This window comes from Canis lupus, chromosome 27 (genome assembly GCF_011100685.1).
Source record: "Canis lupus familiaris isolate Mischka breed German Shepherd chromosome 27, alternate assembly UU_Cfam_GSD_1.0, whole genome shotgun sequence".
In the NCBI taxonomy this organism is placed as follows: Eukaryota; Metazoa; Chordata; class Mammalia; order Carnivora; family Canidae; genus Canis; species Canis lupus.
Window position 1 is genome coordinate 1487942 of NC_049248.1, and position 13738 is coordinate 1501679.

The 13738-nt window shown below is 41.5% G+C and overlaps 1 protein-coding gene across 39 annotated transcripts in view; it reads right to left on the reverse strand.

Annotated features, from left to right (window-relative positions):
• The window catches only part of CACNA1C (calcium voltage-gated channel subunit alpha1 C), a 747770-nt gene that overhangs the window by 200342 nt on the left and 533690 nt on the right, over nt 1–13738 (reverse strand). For all 39 annotated transcript variants that reach the window (XM_038576272.1, XM_038576273.1, XM_038576274.1 and 36 more), the window contains exon 7: nt 9345–9541. In XM_038576272.1, the coding sequence (XP_038432200.1) occupies nt 9345–9541 (197 nt within the window). The remainder of the gene's footprint in view (nt 1–9344; nt 9542–13738) is intronic.

Sequence of the window (13738 nt, forward strand, 5' to 3'; positions counted from 1 at the left end):
AGTAAAAAAGATTGAGAAGTACTGGGAGATTTACCTTGTTGGACTGGTTTGAAGTGTTACATCCTGAAACATTCTTTTCAAATTTAATACTACTTATCAGGGGTTACTATATTTTGGTTGGAGGAATCTGCCAATGTGGCCATGGCATAGAGTAAAAAATTATGCTAAGGGCTTGGGTATCATGGATCTCAACTGAGTCACTGAGCAAAGGAAGAACTCCCAACATATGTCCACTTAACCATGTCATAATACAATTCAATTCAACATGAATTTATTGAGCATTCCCATTCCCATATATTCTTGCTGTTTTCCACAGAGTGTTTATCCCTTTCTAACTGTGCAATTTATTTATTTATTTATTTATGTTTTTATTTATTTATTTATTATGTGCTTGTGTTCCATGCTTGAATGTGAGTTCCCTGAGGACAGTTAGTTTTGATCTGGTTTGTTCACTGGTGAATCCCCAGCTCCAAAAACAGTGCCTCACACATGGCTGGTGCTCAGGAAATGTTGGGTGAATGAATGAACTTGATATGTGCCATAAATAGGAAGCCCTTGCTAGCATGGGGACAGATAAATAAAAGGCAGCTACAATGTGAGGTGGTAAATGCAGTTGTAAGAATAAATATTCAGGGTTATAGAAGTGCAAGGGGAAGAGTGGCTGTATGAGGCTTGGAGAAGTAAGCAAGTGCCAGAGCAGGCAGGACTGGGTAAACCTTGCACTATGAGGCCACTGAAGGCAGGAGTGCAGGAGTGGGCAGGAAGCCCAGAGGCCATGTGAGCCTGTGACAGGATTGGGGGTTTCCTAGGAACTTGGCAGTTATTAAAAATAGAACCCACAGCTGAAAAGCCATTCTGGCTCCGGAATGGAGGCTTTGCCCAGTGGCTGAGGACTAAAATACCCAGCAAAACAGCAGTTGTTAGGAAAGGCAGGGCAGAAAGGTTTGTATGTGTCAGACTCCGCTACCATCACAAGGGACCCGGGAACCTCCTTTAACCAGAAAGTAAATGTTTGAACCAAGGCTGCAAAGGAAACCAAATTCACAGAGGGAAAACCAGTAACCATCATCAGGAAGAGAAAGTCCAATAATCACCCAGGAGGAGAAAAAGAAAACTGCACCCATACAAGAAGGGAAGGGACTGATGAAATGAGGTGAGGGACAAGAAAAGCATGACGGACAGCTAGCCAACCATAGGACACTTAATGATTGTAAGGATGGCCATGTGATCCCAGGGTCTCTATGTCACGTTTTATTATAAGGAACAATGACATAAGCCTTTCACTATTCTTAGCAGTGGTCTCATTTGAGTCCACATTTGTTCAATAGTATTTCCTGAGTGCCTACTGTGTGTAAGACATTGTGTTCAGTCAGTAAGAGTGACAGGGTTAAAAACAGCCCTGGATAGGAGAAGATATCTGTGAGGAGGCATTCATGGAAACTGGATCTAAGTCCATGAAGCCTCTAAGTGTCCTAGCTTTTCCTTTCTCAGGTTAAGTCCTGCCAGTGAAGGTCAGAGTCCTTTCCTCTTGCCTAAGTTAGGGAGGGTGAGGAGGTCAGGAAGAGCTGAGGGAAGCTGTGGACTCCCCCCTGAGAAAAGGCACACACCCATGGTGCTGTGCATACAACTCCATGGATGCATGGACCCCATGTTTCTGACCAACCCGCTGCTCTGTGCTAATCCCAGAAGAGCTTTTCCCAAGAGTGGCAATGGGGGCCTGTTCTGAGTCCGTTCTCCTGCTTCGCCCTGGATCTCAGACGTCCTTACCTTCCTCAGGACAGACAGGAACCGGTAGTTCCAGGAGGCATGCTTGCTGCAGTGCACCCTCCCAGAGCTGCCTCTGGAGCCTGGGCAGATGGTGAGTGGGTGCAAGGGCTGGTTGGCACTCAACCAACTTCCTTAGAATGAAATATCTCCTGACTGGTTCCTCATAACCCTAAATTTATGAACAGTTAACCTCATAGAAAATACAGTTCCCTGAGCCACGTATCTCTCTCAAGTCAACAAACCCATGAATCTCAGAGGTTTCCTTGGGCTCTTGTTCAGTTTGGGTGTCCTTTCATTTGTGTCACAGTTGGGTGACTTACAGCATAATTAAGAACCTCAAATGGAAGGAGCTACAAACCACCTTGCCCCTAGATAGCCCATAAAGAGTTTTGTGATAACCTTATGACCCACAGATAACTTCAGCATCTCATGATAGCCTCATGACCCAGATATTCCACTGATATTCTCATGATAACCTCATGACCCATAGATATTTTCATGACCTATCAAAATTCCATAGAGAGCCAGGGCCACATCTAGGAGACTCATGGTCTCTATCTCTCCCTTGTCCTATCCTTCTGCTTTGGTGTCTTCCTTGCTGTGGGACCGTTCTTTAAAAGGTTTAAGACATAGAATAGCAGGTGAGGGGCAGGAGGTAGGAGGACAGATGGGAGATTAACAAGCTTCCAAGGTGTTCCTAAGACCCCATGTCTTCCTCAGCAAGTAATGCTTGGCAGCCACTGATAGGTGGTTCTCTGGTCTGTCTGGGTCTGGCCTGAGAGGAAAGCGCCCCTTTTTGTTTTCTCTTTTACTTTCTGCTCTTTATTCTAGGCCACCTACTTTGGGGGCAGACTGGATAGAGAGCATACAATGCTGGGTGTCTCTGAAGTAGGGCGATGCCTGGAGTGATGAGATTGATGTCTTAAATCAGCTGGAATGGAGCTATTAAGAAGAGAGAAAATAAATAAAGACGTACTTTTAAAAAATGACCTAGATTGCTGATACCCTTATTTAGAGGTGAAAAAAGAATAGGTTTTCTCAAGCCATTAAAGCTTTATGTTTCCTAGGCCTATAACAAAGGAAGCTTTGTGACTTTTCCAAGGAAGGCATATTTAGGCATCTTGATGTCTACCACCAAGCAGCCATTGCAGCCTCTAGGCCCAAGGACTAACAGGACGACCCCAGCCTTTGCTGAAACACATAACTTACTATTCCAAGAATCCATAGACAGACCAAAGGTAATACCAAATGAAAAACACAGAAGAACCTTCTAAAAACAATATCTAATTCTTTGAGGGCAACCTCAACCTTAAACCTTCAAATCCAACATATTTTTTTTTCACAAAAAAAAGAAAAAATAGGAGGAACAATACCTCCTGGGTCCTAGTGCATCAAGGCCACTCTCAATTCTAGCTGATTTCCATGAGTTCTCAAGACATGGCACTTTTTCCTGTAAGGTTTGTGGCACAGGCACTGTATATCTAAAAAGACTAACTACTTTCAGTGAATGCCAAGAGGGCTATCACTTGACACCAAAGACAGGAGGTATAGACCCATAAAAGTCCCAGTGCTTTCTACAAAGTACAATTAGAGGACAGGGTTTGCTGCTGCCATGAATGCCAGTGCCCAGGGATGATGGTTCAAAAAATCTGTGACTACTCTTGACCTTTGTCACCTTGCCTGTGGACATAGGGTTTTCACCTGTGGGTCCATCAGTGAGCAAGCAAGTTAGACAACAAGCTTCACTTGACTCCTTCTTGTCCCTGTACTTGATTGTCATTGTACATGGAAAAACTGTGAGTGCCTCAAGGTATAAGCAAAAGCCTGCATTATGTGGCGGAAGACAGCAGAAGGCTCCTAACATAAAGGGAAGCCAACAAAATTAACTCCTCAATCTATTAAAAGAAAATCCCTGAACTCAGATGGAATTATGCACTGACATTCTAGGGGAGGCCAGGAAGGGTTTGAGTAGAGTGGCAACCCCAGGTATGAACACTTGTGTAGGAGACAGCTGGTTCACAGCCAAAGGAAGATACATTTATTTGTCCTGGGCAGCCACCAGGTGTGGGCTTGAGTTTGATGCCTGTGACTGTACCTCTAGGCAGGTGGCCTTTCAGACACCTTGGGTGAGAACACTTTAGGGAAGCTGGGCTGTTTCTTGGTTCTGTTTTAGGTTCCCTCAACAGAACCAAGAAACAGTTCTCTCTAATTTCCCAAAATGCAATAAAGCTTGCTTTCCCCATGGAGGGGGGAGCCTCAAAGCCAGTGAAATTCCCCTCTCTCTTGGAAGTGTTCTGTACCAATGCAGAGCTCTCCCTTAGTGTAGTGTTCTGTCCTAAGTCATATTTCCTTGGGTGTGTCCTCTATCTCTTCAATTAGATCTTAATTCCTTGAGGGGAGGACTTCTTCTCCCCAACCCTCCATCCTAGTCCCTACTTAGTCCTACGAACATAGTAAATGCTCAATAAATGTTTGTTAAATAGAATTATTGAATAATAAGGACTCATCTAATACCAGTGAAATGAATAAAATAAAACAATAATTAAATAAATAATGGCTTTGAGAGATGATAATTCTCTTTCTTGATATACTTATAAACCACTAATTTATTTCTTTGTTTAAAACAGCATGGGCACTAAGTGGGGAGAACTCTAACAGAAGCAGATTAGAAGTTAAGGACTGCAGGGTCTAAAGTAGGACCTCCCAGTTTCTCTGCTCTGATACCTGTTAAAGAGCCCAGGATGCTGTTTCTAGGTTACTTGAGGATTTTTTCCCCAGCTCTTCACTTAGAATGAGTCTTAGGTCATAAATAGAACTCAGCTCCTTTTCTGTTTCTTGATGCCTTCAGAGACTCATTTTCTATATTCTGTAGTGAAAAAAAAAGTGGCTTTTTGAAAAAAAGATGGAGTGGGGGAAAAATAGGGTAAAGCCCAAATCAACCTGCCTGAATAAAAGACCTTTGTCATAAATGAGAGATGTTTCAGCAGCTTCAAGAGCAGATATGAGTGGCCGTCTTGGGGTATGTATGTGTGTGTGTGTGTGTGTGTGTGTGAGAGAGAGAGAGAGAGAGAGAGAGTGAGTTTAGTAGGAATATCTTCCCAGCATGTCCAGACACGTAAGTGGGACAAGACAAAGTGTGGAACTGACCACTGACTTATGAAAGGTTAAAACATTAGAATTTTGTTCCCAAGGTCTCCTGCTGAGCCCAAACTATCCCAGTTGCTACAAAAGACACTACTTATGATTCTAAACATCTTTTCTTTATATGACTTCTCATTAAGTATTCTTCCTAGACTTATTTTTAAGTTCAATTTGTATTTTTAAAAAAGTAGTGAAACAACTGATCCTGGAGAAACCAATTGCAGGGGGACAATAAGTGGTGTCAGAAAGAAGTGATCCCACTATGCTGGTGGTAGGTGGGGTAGGGTGTGATTCCAGGAAAACCTGGACCTGAGTGCTTTTACTGTGCTGCACAGTATGAAATATTCTTGGGGGCCCTGGGTCAGGAGGGCATTGGGTAAGCAGAGATCAGTAGAGTCCTCTGGATGAAGGATTATTCAGGCATCTAGATTCCTGAAGAGCTAGAAACATGTATTCTTGGGCGACGCCTATTCTAAGTGCTGCCTCTCTTTCCCACAAGTCTCACCTGCAACCTGTTCCAGGTGTTCCAAATCCTGGGCAAGCAGCCATGTTATTCTGTTTCGCAAGAGCATGGGGCTATGTCAAGTACAAATTCAGCACTGAACAGACACTCGATTGGTGTTTATGCTATCTGTGATCTGGCCAATGTGGAAGGGATAATGTTCAGGATTTCAAACTGACATGATGTGGAAGGGATAATGTTCAGGATTTCAAACTGACCCTAGTCCTTAGACAATGTCTGAGAATCCTGCAAATCATCCTGATTCAGCAGCCTTTTCTATCTTCAGGAAGGCACATGTTCAAACCATGTAAGACAAGTATTTTTAAATTATATGCAGGGAGTTAGGGGTGTTTGTTTAAAAAAATTCATAAATTCGAATGTACAAATGGAAACCAATGGTAATGCCATACAATATTGGATTCTTCCCTGTCTTGGTGCTACACTACTTCTAAAGAAGACTGAAACTTTCTTTTACTCACTTGTCCCCTTTATTTTAGAAGAGGCATGGACATTCTGAGAGTAAATGAGATTGTAGCTTATGAAGACATCGCCCAAGGAAACCACACCTCAAACTGCGTTTTGGCTTAGTTTCCAAATCCTCAATGTCCCCCACCCCTTACCCTGTCACCTGTAGACTTGGTAAAAGAAATGTTTCAACAAATTGTTCACCTAGTTGGAGCCATGACCCAGTGTATGGCCAATAGCTTTAACATCTGAGGAACTCCTCAAGTATTAGTTGGCCAAGTTTGATCTTACTTTTTAGTTCACTAACTCTTCAAGATGATAACAATGGGATGAAATAATGGATGTCACAGAAAAAGAGAAATGGATCTGATATTACCCATAGTAGGAGGCAGGTGTCTGCCATTTGCTACTGTTGACCTCCTTGATCCCTTCCATCCCAAGCTATATCTAGTGATTGAACCTATTGCTTCGTTAGTGCTTTAATGGTTGATTCTCTCCCTAGGAACATCTATCCAGCTGTTTGATAGTTCAGAGTGAATCTGAATCTGGGGTTTCCATTCATTGCTATACTTGAAAATCTTGGTTGCTTCTTCCAACATCCTCTAGACTTGACCCTTGGATTTGAAGGGAAATACATTGTTCTGAGTGGTAGATCCTACTTCCCCAATTTCCATGGAAAAATATAGCTTCATAGATTGGTTCAAATCCAGTGGCATGAAAGCAGCACCATGCAGATTGAATAGGTTAGACTTCTAGGGCATATTTCATATTTCAGCTTGGGCATCAGAATCACCTGGGAAGACTTTTCAAAATGTAGATACTGGAGCCTAACTTTGGAATTTCTCCATTCAGTGGCTTTGAGGGAAGTCTGGGCATCTTTATACTTCGACATCTCCATGTTTTAAACTAAAGTACATTGGGATTTGAGAGGCTGTGGGTTTGGAGATACAGGCCCAGAGGTAAGAAGGAAGAATGCTGAAGGGGGAGGAAGAAGGAGAGAGAGAGAGAGGAAAGAAGGATGAAAGGAAGAAGTGGCCATAGAAAGGTCAAAGCGATTAGACAAATTGAAAGCAGGAGCATTGGGCTGGGAAATGCTTCCATCACGAATACCCAAGTATGAGGCTGTTTAAGCTTTAGAGGTGTGTGTGTATGTGTGGGTGTGCATGTGTGTGCGTATGCACACCCCCCCCCACACACACACACAATATGGCCATTTTGGGAAGGTGCTGGGAAAATCAGAGACACATGTCCCATGAGCCTGGGATTGTTCCTTCACCTCTGACACTTTTTCCGTTCCCAGCCTGAGCTCTATCACACACACCCCAGGGGAGAAAGCACAACACAGCTGCTGAAAATTGGTAGTTGCAGTTGTGTGCTTCTTCTCATTTCCCACCCTGGCTGTCATTAGGACAGTATTTCTTTGGGTCACATCTGGCTGGTGGGGTATCAATGACTTGTGGTGAGGGAGAGGGAGGGAGTGATGAAGGAAAATCACAAAAATACATCAGGGCCATCAGCAAAGTAAATTATACCTATTCCCCCAGCCCCACACATCCACCCACTCACTGCCACCCTGCCCTCAATTTGCTGCCATGGAAGGCGTTCTCATAGCAACTTAAGGCATGGGTTTGAAGCTCATGTGATGTGGCTCTGAAGCAAAGTTCCATATGATCTTATGTTCTAGGGTCTATCAGAAGCTGCCCATGTGCAGAAGATTGTTTCTGTCTTTAGCCATAGAGATCTACCCACGGTAAAAGGACCACTTGGGAATTTGATCAGCTTTGCTAAATGAAATTAATTTGCCTAAGCATAGTACATTTAATTCCCTCTTTTCCTAGAAATTATTCAAAATAAAAAAATTATTCAAAATCAGTTTTTATCGAGCATGGGTCTAAAAAATGTTTTCTCATGTTTCATTTTAATTAGAGGGAGAGGTGATTTGACTTTTGTCTTTTTTTCAAAGTATCACAACATCACAACTCCACCATGGCACAGGCTCCAGTTGTACCACCATTATTCAGTTTAGATTTAGTGTTTATCTAGACTGAGCTTTTCAGTCTGAACTGGATGTTATTTATATCTGAATATGTACCTAGGAGCTTCCCCGACATGCAAGAAATGCTCAATAAATGTTTGCTGGGTACAAAGTTCTTGGGTAAGTTTCAAGTAGTCATTTGCAGAGAAGTATGCATTTCACAGCAACACGGGGTTTTAGCATGTTGACTAGAACATAAAAATTGGGAAAAGAGGGTTTTGAATCAATAGGACCTGGTGCTTATGAAAAAATTAACAGATACAATACGATACCCTGTATCACATCTCTGTGTTGTTACAAAGCTCTTCTGATTTTAGGAAGAAGTCAACACCTCTCTTGGCTTCAGTTTCTTTCTATCTGGCAGCTCTGTTCAACGGGAAGACATTCACTTCCCTCTCCCTCTTTCTTGCTTTAGTATGTAGGCACTATTCCCTTAAGCAGGCTGTTAGACTGTTTTCGGCATGGCCAAATAAATTTGACTATTTGCAAAACTGTGGGTGAGATGGTATTTTCAAGACTGGCAACAAACATTTTTCACCCAAACGCTGGAGAACAACACTGGATTCTGGCAAGTCATTCCTCAAGCTCAAGTAGGAGATACTACAAAGAATTATATTTTCTGGAGCTTTCACAAATAATGGACTTGACTCTGCCAGATGGAGACAGCTCAAATATGGTGTGTATATTTGCCTGTCCCATAGGCAGAAATCTGGCACTTTAATAGTTTGAAGGTTGGAAAAGTAGTGTTGGCTGCTGGATAATAAAAGGGGCATCTTGAAAGTAAAAGATTTACCATTGACTGGTTGACACTTAGGAAGCGGTATTTCTAAATATGCATCACACAACCAGCAGTGTTTTGTTAGCAGTGAAAATGATGGCAATGTATTGGTCTGATGGACTATTCTAATATTATAAGGTAAGATTAACATGAGAAATAAAAATATAATAGCATGACATCATGCTATACAATTCAATAAAAATGGTTTCTTGTTAGAAGACCAGGCCTGACTTTTCTCCTTAGCCCTAAAAATTAATAACTATGCTCTCTAGCTCTCTTTTGTGGACCGATGCAAGACAAGGATAAAAACAGAAGAAACTCTACAGTAGGAAGGGGAGTTGAATAGAATCCTTGTGTCAGGTTTGGTCAACTCATTCACAGAGCATCAGCTGCATGCCAGTGTTTCTCACTATGGTAGGACAAACTGACAGATGATATTTTGCTTAGGCTGGTGGGCAGACAGAGAGACTCAATAGATGCAAGTTTCATGTTTTGTTTCTCAGGAAAGACCTGGAAGAAATCAAAGACATTTATCAACTATTCCATCAAGGTGTATATGTGACCATAAAGTCATGGGGAGAGTGGAGAAGGGAGATGTTGAAGAAAGGCTCGCAGCCTTCTGGACTCCCCACCTCTGCCCATCTCAAGCTACGTACCCAGTACAGCACATCTGTCCAGCCCTCCATGGTGATGCACTGGAATACCGTCAACATGGCGAAGGCAAAATTGTCAAAGTTGGTGATGCCATGCTTGGGCCCATCCCACCCGGGCTTGCACACAGTGCCATTCTGGCACTGCCGCCCATGGCCTGTTTCCAGAGCACAAGGGGAAGGATCATCTTCTGCTGGAACATCTTGAATGATCAGCGGAAAAGAGAAGGAAGCAGAGGGGATGGAAAGAGATAGGCAGAGAAAGAAGGAGTGAGAAGTCAGAGAGAAAAGTGATAGGATAAGGTTAATGGGCTAGGCAAAACAACCATAGCAACAATAATGTAGAACAAGTTTTCATTAGTTCCCTCATAGAGGAATTAAACAACATAAGGAACCAGATACTCATTTAGGCTATTGATTTTGAAAGTCAGTACTTTCAACTAATTATAAAACTGTATTTTAACCTTCGCAATTGATTTCAAAGATAGTAAGGCTATTGCATATTCTGTTGTAACATGTTGGCATCCTGGTCAAATGGCCAATTAAAAACTGTGATCATGCAATCACTCCAAGTGGAAAATATTCTGAAAAATGATAGGAAGTCTATCTTTTCTTTTTTTTTAGTGATAAAGTATCTATGAACACTTCCATTGGAATACCAGAGTTTAGGTTGAGGGCTATATTGACTGGAAGAGTCTTTCACATAATTAGTGAACAAATCCCATTCGGTAACACTTTCTTCATTACATGTTACAAGATACAATACCAGTGATAAAAATCATTTTATAGTGAATCCTTATGTTGATAAAGGACCAAAAATAAATTCTGACTATAGAGGGGAAGTAGCAACCATAGTGGCTTTTATTACAACCCTTGAGTACAAACACTGCTGACTCTCTTTTATGTATGTCATGTGTAACCTTGTGGCACTGCTCTTTGGTCTCCAGCATTAATACCTTTAAGAAGAGAAGCATCATTTTCTGACCTCTAATCAAGACAGAGCGGCAGTGGATGACAGAGAGAATGCTCCCTAGGTACAAACAGACCTTTTTTCAGGAAACTGTATAACATATGTACTGTGGCTACAGATGGTGTTTGGGCTAATTTCACATGGTGAGAAAAGCTACCAAAAAATCAATAATTAAGATGTAGCTTGTATTTTTGGTGTGGAGGCACCTGGATGGCTCAGTCAGTTAAGCATCTGCCTTCAGTTCATTCATGTCAGGGTCTTGGGATCCAACCCCACATAAGAGCCCCGCCTCAAGACATTGAGCCTTGCACTGCATTGGGCTCCTTGCTCAGTGGGCAGTCTGTTTCTTCCTCTCCCTCTGCTCCTCACCCTGCTCATGTGCTCGCTCTCTCTCTCAAATAAATAAATAAAATCCTTAAAAATAGATTAGACTGATCTAAGAATTCCTATTATGGTAAAATACTGGGAGTCTTGACCCAGCTATGGAAGGTAATGGTTTGAAATTCATAGAAGTTTGTGAAATTAAGGACATTGTCTCTTGCTTGTAGAAGGTAACAGTAATAAACAGAACAGACTTCAGTCCTAACAAATAATTGCCTTTAACAATAGTGAAAATATGCTCTCAGATAGGGAATTTGCTTATAGTTCTTCATTTCGAAATAACAGGTCACTCAGGATCTTTTTTTGTTTCATATGCATCAAAACAATTACAAGTGCCTAGGATCTCTGTAGTGAAGATTACTGGTTGGTTGGTTGGCTCTTTCTCAGTTTGTGCCTGCAAATTTGCAACTGTTTACACAGAGGAAGATGGAAGATGAATATTAATCCTAAGTAAGGGACTGATCTTACGAGAATGGAGTTGAGCAGCATGCTTGAAAATATATGCTGGAGTGTGTCTTCTTGGCCTTTTTTCTTTTTTTCTCTCTTAACAGCTTTATTGAAATATAATTTACATGTCTTACAATTCATCAGTGTAAATGTACGGCTCAATTATTTTTAGTAAATTTATATAGTTGTGCAGCCATCACCACAATCCATTTTAAAACATGTCCATCATTCTCCCAAATTCCTGTGTGCCTGTTTGCAGTCAATCCCTGCTTCTCTCCCCAGCCCCTAGCAACCTGATCTACACTCTGTCTCTATAGCTTTGCCTTTCCAGAAATTTCATAGAAATAGAATCATGCGATATGTAGCTTTTTGTGTCTGTTCTCTTCCACTCAGCATAATGTTTTTGAGGTTCATCTGTGTTGTTGCACATATCAGCATAGTATATTCTCTTTTGTTGCCAAGCAGTACATTTCACTGTACGTCTATCCATTCACCAGCTAATGGACATTTGGATTGTTTCCAGGTTTGGGCTATTGTGAACAGTGAGTGCTGCTTCCTGGCTTATTCTTGGCCTGGTGCTTCGGGTTATGTATGAGTCTTTGTGTGATGACCAAGGTGTAAAGGTCTGCGTCACTGGTCCCTGTACTGTTGGAGAGAAAGACAGCATCCACACCATTTCCTGACTTCGGGATCTGGCTCCCAACAGGACTCCACTCAGGAAACTGAACTCTAGTCAATTTTTTGTGAGTTCTGAATTTTTGAAATCTTTGGAGATTTGGACATGAGTTTAAACAATGGGAGGCTATAAAAGGGGGGAATTCACTAAAAAGTGAACCCCAAACTCAAAGAATACATAAAAAAGTGAATAACAAACACCCCAAAAATAGAGAGACTGAGAAACCAAGAACTAAACAGATCACATGTTCTGTTGGATTTCTCACTCATTCTGGTGATGGCTTTCTACTGTGATGTGTTCAGTCTCTGTGATAAAAGGAGATGGGAGAAAAAGAGAAGGTGAAAAAACAGAGGGACAACTTGCATTTCTTTTTCTTCTGCTTTGCTTTCTAGTGAATAACGATGCTATTAATCTTTGTATTGTGACTGCTCATCTGACAGCCTTCCTTGTATTCTCTATTCCTGAAACAGGCAAAAATAAGGAAAAAGTGAAGGTTGCTAAAGTGAATTCTGAATGTCCTTAAGGTAGAAAAACATATTTTGGAGTTTTACAAAAAAATATATGTTGAAAGGAAAATGGCATCAAGGGGAAGTGATCTCATTAATAAAAAAGAAAGGGATGAGGTTCAGAGAGATTATCTAAAGGCTCAAGCGCCACTGCTATTTTAAATCTATCTTGAACAACAATAAAAAAAGATTTGAGAACAATTAAGAAGCAATGATGATCTGGTAAAAATAGGTATCTATAAAAAGCACTAACGGGAACACTTGAAAAATATGAACACACATCAGCAGGTCCTTGCAACATGCACTTGAGGGTGAGGGGAAATTAGTTTGAACATGAAAATGTGTTGGTTTTCTTTTGCAGAGTCATGAAGCTGGAGAAAGAAACAAAGATGTGGACCCTACGCTTTAAAACAGAAGTGAAGAGAAACAGAATCTTTCTGGAAAGTCCAAATTAAGTTTGTGGTAAAAGAATGGTGAATGGGGATCCCTGGGTGGCTCAGCAGTTTAGCACCTGCCTTCGGCCAGGGGCATGATCCTGGAGTCTCGGGATCGAGTTCCGCATTGGGCTCCCTGTATGGAGCCTGCTTCTCCGTCTGCCTGTGTCTCTGCCTCTCTCTCTCTCTGTGTCTCTCATGAATAAATAAAATCTTAAAAAAAAAAAAGAATGGTGAAGATTAGGAGAGATTTTAGAAATGCAGTTAATACCAACAAGAACATGAAATCCTGGGAGAGTGCCAGTTAGGGGTTCCAAGGAGAAATCAAGAAAGACAAAATCAATTACTTTTTTAGGATCCAACTTTAAGGAGCGAATACAATGAGAGTAATTTCATTTCTAGGTTTGAGCCAACCAATTCTTTGCTGGTCTCAGGGGTAATTAGTGTGCTTGGGAGAGCAATTCAGAGTGACCTGGCTCAGAGTGCCATCAAACAGATGGGACAGCCAGAAACAAAAGGTGTCGGCATATGGTGATGTATCTGTTGAGGAACTAGGAAGGCACCTTGCAAATGCCTCTGGGATCGGAGAAAAATTGCCTCTTCAGAGACCACCTCTACAGGGAACTGGAAGGGCAGCCTAGAGGCTGAATAATGGTCCACCCAGCCAGCTCCAGAGCTTTCTTTATTGAAAACATGGCTCAAAATCCAATGTGTCCTACAATCCACAAGCACATAAAATTCATAGTCTGAGAAATAATCTTAAAGTACAGAAAGAAGAATTTGATCTAAATTCCATTAAAAATATGACAGGGCTCACAAGCACCTTTTATAATCTAAGTTTGCAGAAAAATATGGTAATTTAATCCAAAGTCTGAAATTAAACAAAACAACAATCATTCATTCCAAAGGTGGTACAAAACTCTCCAAAAACACATGGGGATTGGTTTCAAAGATTGCAGATATTTGGTCTTCTTCTCTATGGCTGC